This window comes from Gopherus flavomarginatus, chromosome 16, assembly GCF_025201925.1.
Source record: "Gopherus flavomarginatus isolate rGopFla2 chromosome 16, rGopFla2.mat.asm, whole genome shotgun sequence".
NCBI lineage: Eukaryota > Metazoa > Chordata > Testudines > Testudinidae > Gopherus > Gopherus flavomarginatus.
Window position 1 is genome coordinate 26,380,916 of NC_066632.1, and position 22,486 is coordinate 26,403,401.

Below are 22,486 nucleotides of genomic sequence, written 5' to 3' on the forward strand. Positions count from 1 at the left end.
CCTCTTGGCTCGGGGATTGCTGGCCCCCTTCTCCATGTCCCATGCAGAGGGCCTGGTCCCCACCCAGGTCCCATCTGGGCAGCTTTGGCTCCAGAGTCTCTGTTCTCTCAATGCCAGGGTCCCACATCCCAAATAGCATCCGCAGTGCCACGTTCTGCCCAGATTTTCCACCCACAGGGCCCCACTCCCGCCCTCCCCAACACTGCCAGATCTGGACAACAGCAGGCCCTTCCTGTCCCGGGCTGGATGGGAACCAGTGACCCAGCAGCCAAAGGCTCCATCCCCTGGAGCCCACCACCCCTTCCCAGAACGTCTGACCCAGCCTGGCCCTTATCATCTCTGCCCTAGGCGCATCACGGCACAGGCCACTCCAAACCCCACGCTCCTGCTGCTTTCTCTGGCCGGGATCTTTGGGTCTCCTCTTTCCACCTGCAGCCTGATGCCGACACCTACTGGGCACCCAGGGCATCACAACGACGTCGAATACCGTTCCCACATTTGACCCCAAGCGCTTCGCTGGTGCTGTTTATTTGTAGGACAAACGGCCGGTGGGCCCAGCCCAGAGCAGAGCTCAGTGCTGGCCAAACGCAGGGTAAAAGACAGTCCCCGCCCTCCATATCAGCTGCAGAGCTCGTGGCAGCGAAGTGCAGAGCCCCCAGGCCACCGCCGAGTTTGGTCCGATGGCAGCTGGCAGCGACATGACGTTGTCGGTCCTTGGCCCCAGCCGTGGGTGGGGGCCGCTCATTGGCTCCGGCTGCACATGGACCCTGGCCTGTTGAATCAGTTCAGAAGGGCCCAGGAGCGGCTGTTAAATCAAAACCAGGGGCATGTTTGCCCAGTCAGTTATAAAACTTTGCTGATGCATCTCCACCCCACGTGCGAGCCATGGGGCTGGCCCTGACTATACTGTAGCTCAGCGGGGAGGGGGGTCAGCAGCGAAATGCAGCATGACCGGTCCCTGCCCTGAAGCGCATGCAGTTTAAACAGACAGGACAGACACAGATTGGAAGGGAAACAGAGATCAAGCGACTTGCCCGAGAGGTTCAGTGGCAGAGCAAGGACTAGAACCATGTTCCTGGCTCCCACACCAGTGCTCCAGCCACTAGGCTACACGACAGCCATCAGAAATGACAAGGGAAAAACCCTGCTTTATAACACACCCTGGGCCCGACCCACAGTCCATTGGTCTCCATCGGAGCAATGGGGTCCTGAGCACTTTTGGCCATTTCATTGAGGCTCTTCTGATCATTTGTCCCCTGTCCCTGGTTTCTGATGAGCCCTGGCCCATCTCGGCCACCTTCCATCCCTGGATCTCAAAGTGCTTTGAAACCAGTCACCTCAAACCCCACCTGGGGACCAGGCACTAGCCCCCTTTCTCACGGAGAGGAGACATGGCTGGCATCATGTCACGCGATGACTCAGCAGCAGAGCTAGGAACAGCACCCAGGAGGGCTGGTGGCCAGTCCCCTTCTCACAGGCAACTGAGCTGCCATCCAGAGAGCCACCTACTCCCTCAGGAAGGGGAAAGCAGCACACCTGAAAGCCTCTCCCTTGCTGCCCTGTGCAATGTGCCAGCCCGGTGCCCTGTCCGTCCCTGCCGCAAGGTCAGGATTGAAGGGAACAGCTGAGGCTACTGCCACTCAGCAGGACCGTTTTCCTTTGCACCTGGGTCGCTGTTTTGCATTTCCCTCTGCTTGTGAGAGCAAACCCAGCCTGCTGAGTTTCACTTCCTGGTTCTCCTGCCCCTCCCCAAAAAGTGCTGGGGGGCTGGGTGGAGGAAGCAGGCACATTCTTCAAGGACTCTATTGCAAAGCCATGGGAGGGGCGCGGCAGCTTGGCCTCCCCCACAAAGGCTGCTGCCCGTCATGCAGGCTTGGCTTTCCTCGAGTGCATGAGGCTCTCGTAGGCAGCCTGCACCTCGATGAACTGTCTCTCGGCCTCCTCCGCCCTGTGGCGGTTGTGATCCGGGTGCCAAAGTTTCACCAGGTCCCGGTAACTCTTGTGAATCTCCTCCACAGGGGCGCCGTCCCGGAGGCCCAAGACCTGAGGGGTTGCAAAGAGAAATGACCCCACTAGACTGGCAGCGGGGGAGGGATGCAGTGGGTCTCTGAGCTCTGGGGCCTTCCCCCAAGGGGATTGGGAGGGGAGATGGATCCTGACCGGGGCCACTGGAGACCCAGGAACTGCATCCTGCCTGGAGACTGGGCCTTGGCAAAGGATGGGCAGTGCAGGAGTTCCCCTGCAGGAGGCGGTCACGTGAGCCTGCTGGGAGCAGCGCAGCCCCTAGGGGGCGCTAGTGCTCCATGTGGTCCCGAACGTTCGGGAAGTCACGTGCTTCCATTCACATGCATTTGCTCTGCCTGGAACATGGGTGTTGAACGACTCCCACCCCCAGCTTCATGTAAACCAGACTGGAAGCCGCTGCCCCCTCAGGTCCCCGAGTTTCCCTCCCAAACAGAGCTGGGGATGGATCCCAAGAGGCGTGGCCCCTGCTTTCCCCACTGCTCTAACCATTAACCCCCAGCACAGAGCGAGGGTTAGAGCAATAGAACAGAACCCAGGAGGAATAGAACCCAGGAGTCCAAGCTCTAATCACTAGCCCCCACCCCACCCTTACACTTCTCCTTTGTCTATGTTAACGCTAGTCCGCACCCTCGTGCTGTGACCTGGCGTTCCCGCGGGCACCCTCCCTGCTCCCCGCTGGAGCCTTCAGCCCCCCACCTTGTACGCCAGTTGCTGCCGCTCACTCTGGAAGCTCTGCACAAACTCATAGACCTTCTCCCACACCTGGAAGGAGCCGGCCCCAAAGCCTGTGCCCTCCATCAGCAGCCTCCAGGTGCGGTAGGGCAGGAGGAAGAGCTGCTCCAGGAAGCTGCCCAGGGTCGGGAAGAAACTGAGCCAACCCAAAACAGCGCCAATGGCGTCAGCCAGGTAGCGGGCAGTGGCAGCTGTGTTGCAGAAGGCGCAGTAGGCCAGCGGGGTGGTGAAGGCCAGGTAGGCCAGGCCCAGGTGGTACAGCCGGGCACGCAGCGTCAGCCGGGGGCCCCGGGAGGGTTTATAGCGCCGGCACTGCTGGGCGGTCACGCTGGCTGTCAGGCTGATGGGCAGGATGGCCAGGGCGTGGCCATAGAAGACAGGGGAGGTGAGGAAGGCCGCCACCAGGGTGCTCCTGAGATCCGAGGTCTGGTCGCCCACGCTGGACACCACGTGCACCCCCAGGCCCACGGCCAGCGGCAGGGCCAGCAGGTAGAAGCCAGCCAGGGAGGAGAGGCCGATCAGCGCCACCAGCCCGAAGTAGATCCCCACCAGGACCTGGCTGAAGAAACGCACGGGGCTGAGGGCTGGGGGCTCTGGGCCGCGGGGCTGCGGCTCCCGAGTGTCATTGGCTCGTGCCACCCAGCCGGGGAGCTGCCAGAACTCCCAGAGCCAGCCCACCCCGAAGCCCCCTAGCGTGAGCATCCACAGCAGGGCGTGGCTGTCCCGGCCCAGGTAGACGTGGTGCAGCCCGACGGGGCCCCCCAGTGCCCACAGGACGTAGGTCACCAGGAGCCGCTTGGCCATTGGGGTTTGGCTCACATGGGCTCCAATTCCAGGCTGGGGGGCTGGGATATCACCCCGCTGCGATGCCCCCCGCTGGCTGCTGGCAGTTCTGCAGGTGTCCTGTCACCCTAGAGGAAGGAGGTGGAATAGATCATTGCACAGTATGGGGGACGGGGGCAAAACTCCTTCCTCCTATGTTACACAGCTGCCCCCTTTGCCTGTGCCGAGAGGGGAGACGGGGCTGGGGGGAAGACAGAACCGCCCCGTGGCTCTGTGCCCTGGACTCCCTCCCTAGCCAGACACCTGGCCCCCCAGCACAGTAACTAGAGATGCCCCCTGCCCCCCCCAATCCAATTGTGCTCAGTGCCCTGGCGTTCGCAGTCACCAGACTAGGTCCCTCTCCGCCCCCCAAGCCCCCAGGAGCCCTCTTCCCACCCGAGATTGGGGCCGGCAGGGGCATGGAGACACCTAGATGTTCCCCACTGCTCTGGAGCCAGGGGCAGTGTGAGCTGGGACGGGGGCACCCAGAGCCTGCTAAGGCCAGGAGAACCGGGACAGTGAGCAGAATCCACCCCCCCACACACAACCCCCAGCCCCATCCCAGAGCCACCCTGCAGCTGGGATCATGTACCTCTCTGCACGACCACCCAGGCACGGCCCCCGGCTGCCGGCTGCAGAGTGCAGAGGGGCTGGGCCACGAGGACTTTGCTCCCCACGTCGGGTTAGACTTTGCCCAAGTCCCACGAGTCCGAGCGCTGACTCTGTGGGGCTTGGCGAGGGCTGGATTCTGGCTGCACCTAACACCCACTGGTCAAAGGGCACCAGCCTTCCCAGCAGCCTCTACTGCCCCGGGGGCCTGGCGGGGAGCGGAGAGGGCGTCAGTGAGGCCCCCTGGAAATGTCTGGTGGAAAGACAGAAAGACTCCTGACCCTCACTCCTCCGCTAGGCGCTGCAGCCCTGCCCAGGGCCTGAGCTGTGGGGCCAGCATGTCCCTCCCGCTCCACTCAGGGCCCAGGTTCGCTGCCGATCCCGGCTCCGACCTGGCTCTAAGCCCATGAGGTTCGTTTCCTCCCACCACCTGGATTTTCCACACCGGGGTCCTGAGCCTCACCCTGGTCTCATGGGGCCGTGTGCTGGGGCGCCCCTGCACCTGACCTCTAACCACTGGGCTCCCCCACGCTGTCCCCTGGCTCCGGGAGCCATCCGCCTCGCGGGGTCCATGGGAATCGCCAGCCTCCGCTGCAGCGGGGAAACAGCAGATGGAGCTCGTTGCCTTCGAGTGTGAAGCCTGGCACGGCGCCCCCCTCCTCCATCTGCTCCCCTCCTGACCAGGGCCCTGTGCCCCCCGGTGTGACAGAGCAGGGAAAGGGCAGGATTGACCTGGGGATGTCGCAGGGGAGTTTTACTGGGGCTGTCTGCATGGGGGAGGGAAGAGCAGGGGGTGACTTCACTTGAGGGACCGTACCTGAGCCTGTAAGCTGAGCTGGGACAGGGGTGGGGCCAGGTGACACCTTTGCAGGGACAAAGGGAGAAGAAGGGGGGAGGCTGGGTGAGTCGGCTGGAGGGGGGATGAGGTCCCTAGCCAGTGGGAAGGGCAGGCGGAGTTTGAGAGAGGGCCCTGACTGCCCTGTGGGGCCGGGGGGCTGGAGCGGGCCGTGTGTGTTTGGTTTTCCAGGGGGTTGCATGCAGGCGGGGTGGGACTCAGTGCCCCCAGGTGTTACTGGGGAGGGGAGAGGGAGTTTGTTGGGACACAGGACTGGAGAGGGACTCGGGACCCCGGCCGATGGCCTGGAGGATGGAGACCCCAGTGACCGATGACCTGACAACCCAGAGACCCAGCTCAGGAGTTGCAGCCAGTTCTGGCCTGTGGGGACAATGGGCTGTGGGGAGAGGACCCCAGTGACCTGACCAGCCGGTTCCAGCCAGAGGGGCCAGAGGACAGAAGACAATGGGGGGAAGACAATGGACAGAGAGGGCTTGGGGTCGGGGGTATCGGAGGCCCAGCTGGGAAGCAGGGGGGCTCGGGGCTGGAGAGGGGGAGCAGGCAGAGCCCCCCTGGATGCAGGGGGACTGGGCTGTGCTGGGCTGAGGGAGGCCAGGCCTGAGGCCAGAGAGTTTCCTGTGCTGTGTTCAACACTCAATAAACCTCCTGTGTTATGCTGGCTGAGAGTCGCTCTGGGATAGAGAACGGGGGGGGGGGGGCATTGTCCCCTTCAGGGTGAGGAGGCCCAGGGGGGCCAAAGCGCGTGGACTCCCTGAGGGGGCCCATGGCAGAGACAGGTGTGCTAAGGCTCCCTCCAAGAGGTGCGGCTCCAGGAGGTGCAGGGGCCTGACCCCAGGAGAGAGTGGCCCCCCGAGAGGGGCTGTCGCACTGAAAGGGGCACCCCCCACGGACTGCATGGGGCCTCGAGTGGGCACGACCTGTGAGTCCGTGACAGCATGACTCAGACAGACACACAGACGTTGCCTGGCTAGAGCCTGGAGCAGGGCAGAGTTACCCAAGCCAAGGGCCCAGCCCGGCCTCCCCAGGTCCCAGCCAGGCCAAGCAGCACCGGGGGGCAGGCTGCTAGATATGATGAGAGATGGGGAGAGGGACCCCTCCCCTGGGGGCCTGATCCTGCGAAGGGCCAAGGGGAGAGAGACCATCTCGGATGCCAGGAAACTCTGGAGCATGTGGGCCCGATGGCCCCCCCATATGGGCCCAAATCCTGCAGAGTGCTGAGTGCCCTTGATTGTGGGTGGGGTGGGGGCAGACAGCTCCCACTGAACCTCACATGTGGCTGGGCTGGGACTTGGGCCCTGGGCAGCATCCCGCGCCAATCAATCCATCAACCCCCCAGGTTATTGTGGCCGGTGGCCCCAGCCGGCGGATTTCATAGGGTCTCTCAGCTCCCAGCCCCCCATCCCGCCGTGCTCGCCCCCAGGCTCCTGTTTGCCGAGGCCAGCGGCAGCAGCACCTCTATTTACATGGATTAGCAGGGAGCAGGCCGCCAATTTGCTCGAATTCATTATTAATCAGCCCAATCTCCAGCCTCGGCCTGCGCTGTTGACTTAGCCGCCTGCCGCTCGCCCCATGCAAATGGGATCCGTCCTTCGCCCATGGCGGGAGGGGGCCTTCAATGTGACTTCTCCCAGTGGGACTTGGTGGCAGTTCTGGAGCCCGGGGGGGAGTCAGATATTGGGGTCGGGGCTGGCTGGCTTGAGGGCTCGGGGCCTGGAACCCAAAGGCGTGAGGGGGGGCGGGGTGTCAGGGCCGGCTGGCTCGGGGGGGGGGGTATAGTTACAGCGGAATCAGGGGAGCAGGTCCCTGGGGTACTAGGCCCACCTCTGCCACCCAACTAGTTGTATGTTCTTGGGTGCACACGGTCCCTCTCCGTGCCTCCAGCTGTACAACAGGGCTAGTCCCTGACCCCTCACCCCCCCACCTTCCGCCCCCAGCCTCTCAGGTGCTCCCACAGTGCCCCCCTCAAACCAGGCCCCACCCACCCCACTGGCAGGGAACTAGCCAGAGCCCAGCTCCGCAGAGGAAAGGAAGGTGGGGGGAGGCATCTCTCTCTCACCCCAGCTCAACCTGGGGTGAGCAGGGGGCTAAAGAGCCATGGTGGGGTGGAGGGGTCTGAATGGAGAGGGTGGGGTGGATAGAGCAGGGGGCCCTGGGGGTGCATGGAGGGGGAGGTGGGATGGAGCAGGTGCCTGGGGGTGCACGGAGGGAGGGAATGGAGCGGGGGCCCTCGGGGTGCATGGAGGGGGGTGTCCTTGGGGTGCATGGAGGGGGGGAATGGAAAGGGGGGCAGACGTAAAGGGCAGATGAATATTCAACGGGAGTCGGAGCGGCCGGTGCCAGGGGACCAGAGAACAGGGATTAGTGGGACTCGGCCGCCCACCTCATGTGCTGCCATTAGGGGAGAGCGAAGGCACAGCTGGGTTGCAGCGCCCCTCCCCTCCCCCGCCCCCCCGCCCCCCCCCCCGCTTATGCTGGGGGAGCCAGAGAGCCAAGGCCCAGGTGGGAGTCAGGGCCCCCAGGCATGGTTCCCAGTTCAGGCAGGGCAGGGTAGTGGTTAGAGCAGGAACTAGGCGTCAGTGTCCTGAGCTCCCAGCAGTGGCGAATCCCCCCCACAACCCTGTGGGGCTGGGCCCTGAGCTCTACAGACACTTGCCCAGCTCTGAGTTGGGGATTGCCCACTGAGAGCAGAGGGAGGCTGTGCATATGGGAGGGGCCATGGGGCGGGGGGGCACAGGGGTTACCAGTTTGGGGGGCTCCTGAGTGGGGGGCAGGGATGACCAGTCAGAGGGTTGGATCCTTTGATCCTCGGGGCCCCAGTGTCTGGGTCTCTCTGTTCAACGGGGCTGGAGTTTCCTGGCTGCCTGACAGGGCAGTGGATGCCCCCCAACCGCCCCCCCCCCAAGCCTGTCTTATTCCATGACAGCAGCGTCTGCGCAGCAAGTCCCACGGGCAGCGCGGCTGAGAATCTTCCAGCGCCGCGGCCCAACGCTTGGCTGGCTCCGAGCTCAGCCGCCCCGGGGGGCTCCCGGGGAGCAGCCAAGGATGGAGCCAAGCGGAGCGCAGCCCAGCTGGGCCGGGGGATTTCAAGCGAGGAGCCGCTGCCTGGGAACGGAGCAGGTGTGGGGCAGGCACGTGGGAGCTGGATTCTGCCCCTCACTTCTGACCCGCAGCCCCCTGCTCTCCCAGCCCTGGGCTCCCCACCCCCAGCTCTGCTGGTGCCCCTCACTCCTGACCCGCAGCCCCTGCTCTCCCAGCCCTGGGCTCCCCTCCCCCCAGGCCTGCTGGGCCCCTCACTCCTGACCCCCAGCCCCTGCTAGCCCAGCCCTGGGCTCCTCCCCCGCCCCCCAGGCCTACTGGGACCCTCACTCGGGACCTGCAGACCCCCCTGCTAGCCCAGCCCTGGGCTCCCCACCCCCAGCTCTGCCCGTGGCCCTCACTCCCAACCCAGGGCCCCTGCTAGACCAGCCCTGGCCTCCTCCCCCAGGCCTGCTGGGCCCCCCACTCCTGACCCGAAGCCCCTGCTAGCCCAGCCCTCGGTCCCCCAGCTCTGCCGGTGCCCCTCACTCCCAAAATATCATTTCCCCCCCAGCCAATTACAGTGGGACCCATTCAGGTCTCCCCGGCTGGTTATTTTTACACACACAAACCCTGTTCCACACACACTCTCCCTCAGCCTATAACAGATTTCCAGGCCAGCTGTGTATGCGCAGTCAGGCAGATCGATTGCTGGGGCGGGGGGTGGGAGGGGGGCCGGGTTTCCTGTGTCCCTATTGATTCTTTTAAGTATCTGGATTTAAAAATGTCAAATTTGCCGTTTCCATGCGAGGCCAGATCTAGCATCTGAGAATGAAACGCCAAGGGATCGATGGAGCTGTGCCCAGAATGAGAAAGGCCTGATTGGACTGCACTAGTGCCCCCCTTGCAGCAGGCTGCCCCCCCGCCAACCCCCAGTCCCTGCCAGCCACATGCCCTCCCAGAGCTGGGGATAGAACCTGGCTCCCAGCCCACCCCACTCTAACCACTAGGCCCTACTTCTCTCCCAGAGCTGGGGCAGAACCTAGGAGTCCTGGCTTCCAGTCCCCTACTCCAATTTGGGGATGGGAGCTGGCACATGGTTGCCAACCCTGCCAGTACAGCCCAGCACACAGTGGGTTAACTCCCTCCCCCCCCCCCGCCCCCCAGGGCAGCTCCAGCCCTTTATCCCAGGCACGGTTTGTGAGTTGTCAGGGAAACGCGGATTTGGCATTTCTCTGCTGCCTGCAGACAGGTGCCTGACAGTGATGGGCCTGGGTACAGCCTGGGACCCCCGGCGCCTCTCCCCACCCAGACCGCAATGCGACGGGGGCTGGCGAGGGCTGGTCTCCCGTTCCGCCCCCGAGCAAACCAGCCGAGGGGTAACTTGGGGGTGCAGGGGCTGTCCCAGGGGTGAGCTGGGGTGTAATTTGGGGTCCAGGGCTATCCCAGCTGCCCCCCCTGCTCTAACTACTAGACCCAACTCCCCTCCTAGAGCCAGGACTGGAAGCCAGGCATTCTGGCTCCTGCACTAACCACTAGGCTTATGGTCCTAAATGATCTGCCAGGGAGAGCAGAGCCTCTCGCCCACCCGTCCGCCTTGGGCCAGCTGCCGGGCTCTCCCCGCCCCGGGTGCGTGGCTCCTGACACCGATCAGACGCCCGTTCTAAGCCATAATTGTGGCCATTGATCAGCGCTGGCCACCAGCGTTTAAGGCATCGATTTTTGGAACTTTGCTGCTAATTGAAGCATTTGTCACCTCCTTGTTCCATGGGGCCCGGCGCCAACAGAGACCTGGGCCGGGCCCACGGGACCCACCCGCGGGCACATGGCGGGGAGCAGCAGCCATGACCAGAGACCCAGGCTGGGTTGCAGGCTACGGAGCAGCCTGGGGAAAGGGGGATCCGGCATCTCAGACACACAGGGCGGGAGGGCAGCGGGGTCTAGTGGGTTAGAGCAGGGGATCGGGGTGGTGTCGGGGAGCCAGGACTCCTGGGTTCCATTCCCAGCTCTGGAGAGGGAGGGAGTCTAGAATTATAACGAGGTGGGAGCCAGAACTCCTGGGTTCTATCCCTGGTTCCGCCACAGACACCCAGTGTGACCTTGCACAGACACTTCCAAGGCCCTGTGCCTCAGTTTCCTTGCTGCTGGGCAGTTTAGTGGCTTTGAACTCCAGGGGCAGGGAGCAGGATCATTGTCATTGCAGAGAGGAGTCCGAACACAGCTGCTCATTTCCCCACCCGCGGCCCTGCCTCTCTCTGCACCCCCAGCCCGGCCTCCCATGGCATCTGCAGAGGTCTGGTGTCAATCCTGGGGTGGGTGGCGTGGGGCCGATCCCATCCAGCACTGGGGACTCACTGAATTTCTGCTCAGGGTCCCTGGGCCATGCAGAGCAGGAAGGCGGCAGGCAGGGCAGAGGGGCTGCCCCCCAGGTGGGACGCAGGGGGGGCTGAGCCAGCCCCCGCCACCTCGTGAGTGTATCGCTCCAGCTGGGCACAGCCCACCTGCCAGTGCCGATACGCATCCTCGTACAGGCGTGAAGAGACAGGCCGGCCCCACGCACAGCGCCTTGCACACCCAGTCCTCGCCCGGGGCCCTGCCGGGCTGGTTAAAGGAATCCGGCGCCTGATCCGCGCTGTCACGTTGGCTTGTCAGCGGGCTGGTAATTAATGCGACCTGGGGGGCTGCGGCCCCTCTGGACTCGTACATCAATGCCAGAGCCGGCGCTGCCAGGCCGCCCGGGTACCCAGCGTGGTTAGTAGGGGAATTGGAGATGGATTAGCGGCTGCTGCACATTCATACATTAGAAATGTCAGCCGGGGAGGCCAGCTAATTGTCTGATTTAAATGTCTATTTGTCAGCGCGCGGCTCAGGTGCGCATGAGGCGAATCTGGAAGAAGGCACCAGCGGCGCGGCGAGGGGAGCGGGGCCACCGCCGGGGGCGGCTCAGACTCGGGAGCCAGAGAAAGGGAAACACCGAGAGGACAGTACTCCCGAGACGGGGTGTCCCAGCAGGAGCGCGGGGGTGGGGGGGCAGGAGCGCTGGGGGTAGGGGGGCAGGAGCGCAGGGAGTGGGGGCTCTGGAGGTGGGGGGCAGGAGCACTGGGGGTGGGGGCGCTGGGGGCAGGAGTGCTGTAGGTGGAGGAGCTGTGGCTGGGGGCGCTGGAGGTGGGGGGCAGGAGCACTGGGGGTGGGGGCGCTGGGGGCAGGGGCAGGAATGCAGGGAGTGGGGGGCAGAAGCGCAGGGAGGGGGCTCTGGAGGTGGGGGGCAGGAGCACTGGGGGTGGGGGCGCTGGGGGCAGGAGCGCTGTAGGTGGAGGAGCTGTGGCTGGGGGCGCTGGAGGTGGGGGGCAGGAGCACTGGTGGTGGGGGCGCTGGGGGCAGGGGCAGGAGTGCAGGGAGTGGGGGCACTGGGGGCAGGGGCAGGAGCGCTGTAGGTGGGGGGGGCTGTGGCTGGTGGCGCTGGGGGTGCTGTCTCTGCCCACACCCTCTGAATCCTCCATAAACGCCACTTATCCGGAGCAGGAACCCACCGCCCTGCAGAACCCATCTCGGGCGGCGCTGGCGTTTGTTGGCCAGGGGCTGCGCTTCCCAGCCCAGTACGTCCCAGCTGGAAATACCGGGGGGCAGAGAACTGGGGCATCCCCCATGCCCGGGCAGCCAATTAAAGGGACAATGGCAGAAAGCCCCCCCCCCCGGAAATGTCAGAAGGGGGGAGATCCAGCAGGGAAAAGGGGATTCAGAGTGACCGACCAAAGAGGGAACCTTGGGGGACATTCCCCAGCTGGCGAGGGGGCTCCGACATCTCCCTTGGCCGTTTCGGGGCTAGAGCCCAGGCCCTCCAAGTTCAGGCCCCTGCTCTGCTGCTCCAGCTAAAGGAGAATCCCAGTGGCTGCTTGCAGAATGGGGACTATGGAACATCCATGATCAGCTTGGTCCTAGAGGGCAGCACTGCGCACAGGGAGCACTGGGGACCAGGGGGCCAATAGGCCTGTCTCGGCTCGGAGCGATACTCAGGGAGTCTCTCCAGGGGGCATTTATTACCAACATTTTTCAGACAACATACCGCCCTGCAAGGAGCTAAGAGAGGCTGAATCCAGGTGGGGTCAGGAGAGCACGTGCCCCTCCCACCCTGAGCAGGCCTTCACCAGGCCACCTTCCTCAGGAGCAGACAGCACAGGGAGGCTGCTGGAGGGAGACTAAGGGGGCGGCAAGAGCTGATACCAGGATGCAGGGAGATCCTGCTGACTCACCCTGCGGCGGGAGCAGGGGGGCCCTATCACCTGCTGAGCTGGATGCTGGCACAGGCCTGTGGGACACCCTAAGCTGTGTCCTGTGGGGTTCACAGCAGCTGGGACGCAGCCTGGGTACAGGAGTGACCCAGCCAACCTCTCTCCGTCCCCCAGTCTGCTCCAGAATCTCAGCCCAGGCCCAGCTGCAGTGCTAGGCCCTGGGACCCCCCTCCTGTTCTGCTGTTTGCCCGGCCCCTCCCACGACCTGCTGGGGCTCAGTGTGCCGGCTCAGGTGCCCCCGTCTGTCTCCGAATCCAATATCTGTCCCCGCGCTGAGCCCGCAGCAGGCAGCTGTCTGTCACCAGCAGGGGCCTTCAATATTTCATTAAGCAGAGGAGAGAGGTGACTCTGCACGGGGGGGAGACAGGGAGGGAGAATCTCCTCCCCCTCCCATTCGTGACAGGCGGCTCTTGGCAGGTGACAGGTGCTGGAGCCTGGCGTGACAGCCCATCTGCAGCCTGGAGCGCACTGGGGGGGCCATGCACCCCCAGCCAGGAGGGTCCATGCCATGCCCGGAACGGGGGAAGGTCAAGCACTTTGCATAGGAATCTCTCTGCCCAGGGCTGAGATGCAGCCACCTCTGGGGTGGGCCATGGCAACTGCTTATACATCAGTTCTGCGAAACAGATTGGAACAGGTGCCGTCCTTAGCGTTGGACTGGGCTATGGGGGTCAGCACTGACTGCAGGGGGAGAGCGCCTCCTGCTGGCCTCCCGCCCTGCAGCACAGCACCCCCTGCTAACCCCCCCACCCTACAGCACAGCGCCCCCTAGTGCCCAGCCTGGAGAGCCAGGGGAGAGCACCCCCTGCTGACTTTCTGCCCTGCAGCACAGCGCTCCCTGCTGACCCCCTGCCTTGCAGCACAGTGCCCCCTGCTAACCCCTCACCCCGCAGCACAGTGCCCCCTACCTACCACCCCCCACCCTGCAGCACAGCGCCCCCTAATGCCCAGCCCAGAGAGCCAGGGGAGAACACCCCCTGCTGACTCCCTGCCCTGCAGCACAGCGCCCCCTAGTGCCCAGCCCGGACAGCCAGGGGAGAATGCCCCCTGCTGACCCCTAGCCTGGCTCCCTGCAGCACAGCGCCCCCCCTAGCACCCAGCCCAGAGAGCCAGGGGAGAGCGCCCCCTACTGAGCCCCTGCCCTGCAGCACAGCGCCCCCTGTTGACCCCTCACCCTGCTCCCTGCAGCACAGCGCCCCCTAGTGCCCAGCCCTGGGGTCCATGCAGACGGAAGGTTTACACGCGGGGAGGGGCGCTCTGCATTTCCCTTCTAGGAAGCAGAGCCAGGCCCAGAGTCCTGCTCGCCTGCCCCCTACCGGCAGCAACCGCCCCGGTCAGGAGCCACGCCAGGCAGGGCGGGAAAAGCTCCGGGGAACCCCTGCACTGTGGGGGGCGGGGGGCTCTCAGAGAGCTGGCAGCCAGCAGGATCGGAGGGCAACCTGTGTGCTCCCGGGTCTGCCCAGCAGGGAGCGGTGTGGGGAGTGGGGCTGGTTGGGGGGAAGCTCCCAGCAGGGGGCACTGTCTGGGGGGGAGGCATGCCAGCCCAAGGGGCACTGTCTGGGGCGGGGGAGTTCCCATCGGGGGGCACTGGCAGTTAGGGGGGAGCTCCCAGCAGGGGGGACTGTCTGGGGGGTAGGCGTGCCAGCCCAAGGGGCGCTGTCTGGGGGGGGAGCTCCCATCGGGGGGCACTGGCAGTTAGGGGGAAGCTCCCAGCAGGGGACACTGGCTGGGGGGGAGGTGTGCCAGCCTAGGGGGTGCTGTCTGGGGGGGGAAGCTCCCATCAGGGGTCACTGGCTGGGGGGGAGGCGTGCCGGCCCAAGGGGGCTGGCTGGTGCGGGGAAGCTCCCATCGGGGGGCACTGTTGGTGGGGGAGCTCCCAGAAGGGGGCGCTGGCTGGGGGGAGGTATGCCAGCCCAAGGGGCGCTGTCTGGGGGGGGGAAGCACCCATCGGGGGGCACTGGCTGTGGAGGTATCTCCCATCTGGCTGGGGGAGAGAAGCTCCCAGTGGGGGGCGCTGTCTGGAGGGGGGAAGCACCCATCGGGGGGCACTGGCTGTGGGGGGAGCTCCCAGCAGGGGGCGCTGTCTGGGGGGAGGTGTGCCAGCCCAAGGGGTGCTGTCTGGGGGGGAAGCACCCATCGGGGAGCACTGGCTGGGGGGGAGGCGTGCCACCCAGGGGGCACTGTCTGGGGGAGGGAAGCTCCCATCGGGGGGCACTGTCTGGGGGGGGAGCTCCCATCGGGGGGCACTGGCTGGGGGAGGGGGAGATCCCAGTAGGGAGGACTGGCTGGGGGGGTCCTATCGGGGGGATGCTGTCTGGGGGGGCCGGCATGCTGGCCCAGGTGATGCCCCAGCTGCTCCATGCCAGGGCGCTGCTTGCTATCGACCAGCCATCAGGCAGTGGCTCAGCCGCCCCTTTGCCCCCGGAGTCAACCGCTCGCCCCGACGCTCTTTAAATTGCTTTCTGGCAGCCCAAGGTCCCCAGCATGAGGAGGCTGCAGATGGGGCGGCCTGACAGCTCGGGGACCTGCCTGCTCCTTGGGAGCCCTTAATAAAGAGAAAGCTCCCTGAGTGGGGGGAGGAAGCAAACACAGAGCGAGCCGGCAGCACGCCAGGGTGGGCAGCCAGGAGCCAGGTGGGGGGAGCCCCTGGCGCAGCACAGACGCTGCTAATTACCCCGGGCGCCTCCGGGGAGCCCCAGCTCTTGATCACCAATTAGGAGTTGGGCTTTAATTGATAGCGAGTGGCCTGGGAGGGGCTGGAGCAGGGGACGGCCCATGGGGCAAGGCGCGGGTGGGAGTGAGCAGTAGTGGGGGGTTGGTGAAAGTAGGCCCAGGAGCATGTTGGTGAAGGGATGGGGCCTGGCCAGACCTGGGGGGCTGTATCCGGCCTGGAGGGGCAGGGTGTGGGCAGGATGGGCTCCAGAAAGCTGGCAGACAGTGCCCAGGCCGGAGGGGAACCAGGCTAGCTGCCTGGGGTGCACACACGACGCACGTGGCTTGCACGCAGATTGCACACAGCTTGCACGTGGTTTGCACGCTTGCCCCCTTTCAGCCTCCAGGTCGTTTTCAGAGCCCCTAAAAGTTGCTGAGCATCTCACCAACCCCCCCACAGCCAGCACCCCTCTCTGCGGGCCCCGGTGCTGGCAGCTCACTGGCGGCGTTGTTGACGGTAGCCCGCGGGGGGCCGGTTTGTGATGTACGAGTCCGCCCAGGCGTGACACTAACAGCTCCCAGAGCCGGGCTCTATTATGCTAACAAATCTATTACTCTCCGCTCGTTCCGGGCCACGCGCCGTAAGCCCGACAAGCGCGTCAATTTTCATTTCACTACAGCCCAGGCTGCTCCCCCGTTTGCTCAGCTCTGGCCAGGCAGGCGTTTGCCAAGTGTCCCCCCCAGCCCTGCGCCCACCACAGCCCCAGCCTCCTGCTGAGCCAGGCCCTGTCCCTTTATTGTCACCGCGCAAGGAAAATTTTCGTCCAATTTCGGCCCCGGCCAGGCAGTATTCGCTTTATTGCAAACATGCCCTGGATTAAGCGCTGCGGCGGCCCGGGCGCAGCAGCCCATCTGTTTTCATTTGCACCGTTTTCCTGCCAAGCCCACTCCAGCTGCCGCTGACAGGCCAATTTGTCTCCGGGTCCCGGCGCAGCCCCGTAATTGGGAGGGGATGGTCAGGCTGGACCCTGGGAGCAGGAGGGTCTGACATCCCCCCAGCCCCAGCAACTGGCTAGCTCGGGGGGCTGGGAGTGGGACGTGGGGCCTGTCCCCTCTGAGGAGCACCGGCTCCACCCCGCTGGCATTGGGAGGCACAGCACCAGCCCCTGCCTGCATGAGCTGAGTTGGTGGGTTCTCAGCCCAGGGACCAAGCCTGTTGTCAGTAGAGAGACCAGCGATGGGGCTCCAGGGCAGGGCCCCAGGGGACCCTCTGTGCTCACTAAGGGCTGACCCCCCAGCCAGGCTGCCCCTCTTTGGGGGGCCCCAAAAGCCCTGCCAAGGAGCACCTGTGCCAATCGGCCTAGGCATGATACAAAGCAAGTGAGGCTCAGACACGCAAGGAACATGTGTGTGCTCCATCCAGCACACAAGGGACATGTACGTATCCTCAACCTGACATGCCAGGAACCTGCACACACATGCTCCATGCACCAGCCTTGCACCCTGCCCTCAGTGGACGTGGCCGGCAGGAAGCAGCAGGGATGCACACCCAGCCCCTCCAGCACCGGTGCGGTGACGGTGATGAGAAGTGACCGGATTTATTTGCAGGGCCAAGACACCCAGAGGAGGTGGGGCTGCAGCTCACCCGCCCAGGGACAGAATCGGCCTCTGCAGGGCCAGGCTAATTAATGGGAAGTGACTGATATGGGGGAGGCAGCAGCAGGTCTGTTACTGGGATTAGGTGAGCAGCTCTCTGGGTCCTCCCCCCTGTCCGCAGGGTGGCCCAGGCCTCAGGCTCCTTTCAGGGCTACCAGCCTCGCCAGCTGCGAGTCCATGGGGAGGGAGGGCCAGAGCCCAGGGTGATGGGCACGTTAGGCCTGGCGAGAGGGGACAGATAACCATCCTGCACGCTGAATGCCGTGCGAGCCTCTCGCTGTGTCTGTGCAGCGCCTGGTGTGCCGGGGCCCTCGTCTCAGCTGGGGTCTCTAGCTGCTACGGTAATTCGGACACGCCCTGGAGCAGGGTGCAGGGCCTGCCTGGAGCCAGCTGCGTGGGTGGGGATGGTGGGAGCTGTGTGTGCTTGCTTAGGTCAGAGAGGCACATGCTGGATCCCTCCTGCTTGGCGGGGGCGGGGGGGGCAGCCCACACGGAGGGAGGACCAAGTGGCCTCATCACACTGCAACAGCAGGGGGGCGACGGGGGGGGGTCACAGCCCTCCTCGCCCTTTGGGTATTGCTGGATGCGGGTGGGGTTGCAGGTAGCTGAGGGCGACCCATCGTCGCTGAGGGCTCAAGATGGATTAGCCGCCCCCATGCTAGTGCCCCTTCAGTGTCCAACCCTCTCCCCACAGCCCACACCAGAGCCACACCCTGCAGGGCCAGCATGCTCCAGGAAGGGTCTCGCTAGGGGTTGAGCCTGGGGACCCGGCCCCCCGGGCCAGCCCAGCCCAGCCGTCTGCTGCCCCCCGCCCAGCATGTGTCGCTCCTCGCCCCGGCCGCCACAGCTCGCTGCCGCACAACACCGGCCCCATCGCGGGGAGCATAGAGAGCAGGACTCCTGGGTTCTATTCCCTGCCCTGACTGAGGACAGTCCATCCCCCGCTGCAAGACAGGGCAATGCCCACCTCGGTAGGGGGAGGCTGAGAGACTTAATTCAAGGGGGAGGAAGGTCTGGCTGGGGGCTGAGGCCCCAGCATGAGTCACGCACTTGGCTGAGACACCTGTGAAGGGCAACGTGCTGCAGCCTGCTCCCCACGGGCACCAACTGGGGCTCTCTGCAGCTGGGGCTGCCCAGGCCTGCATGCCCTTTGGGGCAGGGGCAGAGAGGGACTTATGGGGCTAGCTCAGAGCAAATCCCAGCCCCTTGGTCTGGGGAACTGGCCAGCAGGACCTCCACAAACAGGAAATCCCAGCTCCCAGCCTCGTCCTCTAACCCACCAGCCCCCACTCCCCTCCCAGAGCTGGAAGAGAATCCAGGAGTCCTGGCTCCCAGCCTCCCTGGCTCTACCCCACCAGCCCCCACTTCCCTCCCAGAGCTGGAAGAGAATCCAGGAGTCCTGGCTCCCAGCCCCCGCTGCTCTAACCCACCAGCCCCCACTGCCCTCCCAGAGCTGAGAGAGAACCCAGGAGTCCTGGCTCCCAGCCTCCTGCTCTAACCCGCCAGCCCCCATTCCTCTCCCAGAGCTAGGAGAGAATCCAGGAATCCCCAAGCCCAGGTCCCAGCCATATTCAATGGCCCCAATGCATCACGTAACCTCCGCTTAGGAGGAACTGGAGCCCAGGACTCAGCCCAGCTCCTATTTCCACTCGGGGGAACCTTGGCCACCCCTGGGCCCCTTCCCCTAACTGCCTCAGCACCCCTTTAGCAGAGAGGAGGGAGCCGAGCGACCCATTCATGGGGGGAGCATAGGGGAGTCACAGCGTTACTGCTCAATCTCGCTCCTGTGCAAGGGGGAGCTGCCGGGAGGGGGGCCTGAACCCACCGCCTGGGGGGGACTGAAGCATTTCACGCCCGAGGCTTGGGGCTCCGGCCCAGGCAGATCCAGCGGGGAGAGCAAAGCAGCCGATCACTTCTTACGTGGCTGGAAACAATAAACCTATTGCAGGGAAGATGAGTAGGTTCAGCACAGTAGCCCCCCCACCCCCCTCGCAAGCAGGGGGACCCAGCACCCCAGGCTGGCGAGCGAATGCTGGGTGCGGTGCTGGGCAGCAGCTAGGGCACTAGTCACACGATCAATACAAATTCCAGGCAAGGTCTCCATCGCCATTCGTCTTCCAGGGGGGCTCTAAGGGCTGGCCAGGCGCTGGCTGGTGAATGCGTAATTGGCGGCTGCCCGCCCCGCGGGGCCTGTGATGGATGGCTCAGAAGCGCCAGTGCAAAGGTTGCTCTTTAAGCGATTCCCTCCCTCCCCAGTCCAGGCCCCCCCATGCCATGGGATGAAGGACACGCCCAACCCCCTCTGCTGGGCAGCTGGGGGTTGGGGGGGAGCTAGGCCTGTGACAGGGCTGGGCGAGGGGCCGGGGAAATGGTAAAGCTTCATGAATTTATTGATGCTCTGCTGACTGGCCCCCCAGGGCTGGCAAATGAGAATCCAGCCAACTTCCCCGCAGCTGCGCTTCAGGGAGGGGCACCCCATGTTTTCCTTCCAGGGGCGGAGGGAGCCCAGCACAGAACCAGAGAGAAGCGAGCTGCAAAGCGGGATTTGGACCCGCAGCCTCCCGTGCCGGGGGAGGGGGAGATAGGATGGGGGAGGGGCGCGTGGGACTGCAGGGACTGGGGTTCAGCTCTCTGTCACAGACAGACTGTGGGCCCTGTGGCCTCCCCTCGCCTCTCAGGCCCTGAAACCCCCAACAAAACAACTGGGACGAGGAGCCTTCCTTGGTGTGGTCAGACAGAGCTCTCTGGGCCACGGACGGTCCCCACTAGGTTTGCACGGCGGGATGGGTTCCCCCCGGGGTGCCACCTGGAACTGGGGTACCACTGAGGCCCCACACTGGGCTCCTTCTCACGCTGTGCTGCGGTGACAAGAGGCAACGCCCGCCAGCCTGCACTTTCACCAGCATTCACACAGGTGGGACACACCCAGCTGCAGCTACACGCAGGCTCTCTGACCAGCCCCTGCCTGGGAGGGCAACAGCTAAGACAACCCCCAGCTCCCCAGGAGCGCACCCCCTCGGGAGTGTAAACCCAAAGTGATACCCTCCTGCGCTCCACAGGGACCTGTACAGCGTAAGCTCATACAATTCACCCCCTCCCTCAATGTGGAGAGAATATGCAGCAGCCTTCGCCCCGAGCTACGATTCCCATAACCCAGTGGGTTGGCGTGTAGCTCATTAACTCCAAACAAGGAAGTGGTTCTAAGGGACAGCAAACAGATCAAAGCAGATTACCCCGCAAATAAACAAAAAACTCAAACTAAGCGTAACATACTGAACAGCGTGGGTATGAACAGCAGGTTCTCACCCTACGAGGATACCAGCCGGCTGCAGATCCTCAAGGGCCAAGCTGCCCTTGCTTTAGAGCGTGGAACCCCCAGGTGTTTCATTCACAGGCTAGAAATCCCTTTAGCCTGGGCCCAGCACTTCCCCCCGTTCAGTCCTTGTTCCTCGGGTGTTTCCAGGAGTCTCCTAGTGCGGGGAGTGAAGAACCCCAGGTGATGTCATTCCCTGCCTCTTGCAGCTTTCGCATCTGGCGGGAACCCTTTGTTCCCAAAGCTCGGTTCTCAGCTAGGGCGACCAGGTGTCCCCATCTTATAGGGACAGTCCCAATTTTTGGGTCTCTTATACACGCTCCTATTATCCCCCACCCCATCCTGGTTTTTCACACTTGCTGTCTGGTCATCCTATTCCCAGATCAGTCTGTGGAAAAACACTGACATCCCAAGATGGAGTCCAGCATCATGTGGCCTGGTCACATGTCCTGGTAGAGTCACGGCAGCCATGACTCCCAGGCCGTCTGGAGCACTCTCAGGAAGGCTCCCCAGACGGTAGGTGAACGTCTCCCAAAGCCTCTTGTTTTCCCCCATGGCCCATTGCCCTGCACAGGCCCTTCCCAGCCAGCGCTCTAGTGGTGTCCCCAGGTGCACCTACGTGTGACATACAGAGACAGCGTCAATAGTCATAACTTCTGAATCCAAACAGGAGAATCAGATTCAGCAAGCCAGAACTTTTCCAGTGACCCCTCATGACTTGTATAAATACATCAGAGTTATGCCGTAATCATGTAATAATAATGTGGGGTGCAGTGTCTCACGCAGCCCTGGCATAACAGGGGCCCCAGTCTCAGTCCAGGGGGGCCCGAGCAGTGCCCAGCACAAGGGTCCCTCTTCCCCCCATTCTCAGTCACAGCCTGTAGGTGCTACATGAATACAAATCATTCAGAGCCCCAAGCTGCCCCCCCAGCTCTGCCCAGCTCTCTGTTACACCACGGCCAGAAGACGACAGCGTCTGCTGTGGAAAGGAAGCCGGCGCTCCCCGAGGAGAGCCCTGCCCAGGCCAGCACTGCCCGGCACGGCACGGCACAGCCTGCATCACCGCTCGCCAGGCCCCCTCACCGACCTGCGGCACGTGCGGTCACCTTCCCAGCCAGAGAAGTGCAGGCCACAATCCTGCACCGGGCCCAGCACCCCAAGTCTGCAGTTCTCCCAGGGCCGACTCCCGCCATGTTATTCTCTGCCCATGTGTCCAGCTTCAGCCTTCGTGCCCCTCGCTCACCAAGCACAATCTCCAGAGTGGTGATGTGCGTTTCTCCTACGAGCACCCCAGCGTGCCGGGCTCTGCGCAGGGAGAGATGGTCACAGTGCCTGAGCCCAAAAAGCTTATAGGCGAAAACAGAACACACCCTGGCAACAGCAGCATCCCCATTTCACAGAGGGGGAAACTGAGTCACGGAGCAACTTCAGAGCGAGATTATCAAGAGTGCTCCCTGGAAACCTGGCCCCAGATGTGGGCGCAGAGCCCTTGAAAGTCTGCCTGTCCGGTGACTTGCCGAGGTCACCCAGGGAGTCTGGCACAGCTGGGACTTTGCCAGCCCAGCACCCCAGCCACATGGGGTTACATCCCTCAGCCTGGTCAGGGCACAGCCACCTGCCCCGCGCCGGCCCCCAGGGACAGCCGTCTGCCCCGCCGCCGGCCTTCAGGGAAAACACCTCCCTTGAAGCTTGGGGTTAGTTTTTTCCAGAGCTCTTTCAGGACTGGTTAGCTGTGCGCTCACACTGGGTCCACTGTGACCCCCCAGCCTGGCCCCTCCCCTCTCTCGGGGCTTAGCGGTGGCTTGCAGCCCGGCCTGGCCAGCTGAGAGCTCTCTCCCCTTCCCACTTTGCCTTTTACCCCCCAGGCATGTGATGCTTCTGCATGTGGCCAGCCTGGGGAGCTGCCAGGTCTCCCTGCAGGGCAGTGGCTTGGCTGGGGTTTGTGAGCGACTCTGGTTCTTGGGAAGGCGGCCCTGGGGGACAGAGCCAGCCCAGGACAGACCGCTGCAGCACAAGCTTCTCACCCGCCCCACGTGCATTTCACCCTGTGACACGAAAGCGCTTGGTTCCTAGGGTGAGGAGGCTAGTCCAGGTGCCGTGCCCTGCAAATGACTTCATGCCCAGCTCTGCCCAGCCCTGAGCGTCAGACACAAACCAGCAGCTCTAGTTTGTGGCTGGGGCTGGCCACGGTTCCCCGGCCTGCTGTGACGCAAACCCTAGAATCCTAGAGCCGGAAGAGGCCCCCCGAGCCCAGCCCTGGCGCCGAGGAAGGGATCATGCCTGGGGATGGCTGAAACAGGTGCTTCTGCAGGGCCTCGGTACAATTCCAAGGAGCCCCAGGTGGGGAGCAAGCCCTCTTCTGGGGCAGGGACTAAGTGAAAGACACTGAAGGGCCCTGCCACCCCAGGCTCAGCAAAGTCAGCCCCAGGGCTACGGTTCCAGGAGCAAGGTTCTCACACTCCACCTCACACTGCGGGGGGAGACCGGCGAATGCGGCTCCTAGAGCACGTGGCCCCG

The 22,486-nt window shown here is 64.1% G+C and overlaps 1 protein-coding gene across 1 annotated transcript; it reads right to left on the reverse strand.

Moving 5' to 3' along the window:
* Window positions 1-1,863: 1,863 nt before the first annotated feature.
* DNAJC22 (DnaJ heat shock protein family (Hsp40) member C22) lies at window positions 1,864-3,561 on the reverse strand. The gene is made up of 2 exons (XM_050925713.1): window positions 2,722-3,561; window positions 1,864-2,043 (listed from the first exon to the last, which is right to left on the reverse strand). The coding sequence occupies exons 1-2, from the start codon at window positions 3,559-3,561 to the stop codon at window positions 1,864-1,866; spliced, it is 1,020 nt and encodes a 339-aa protein (XP_050781670.1).
* Window positions 3,562-22,486: the final 18,925 nt, after the last annotated feature.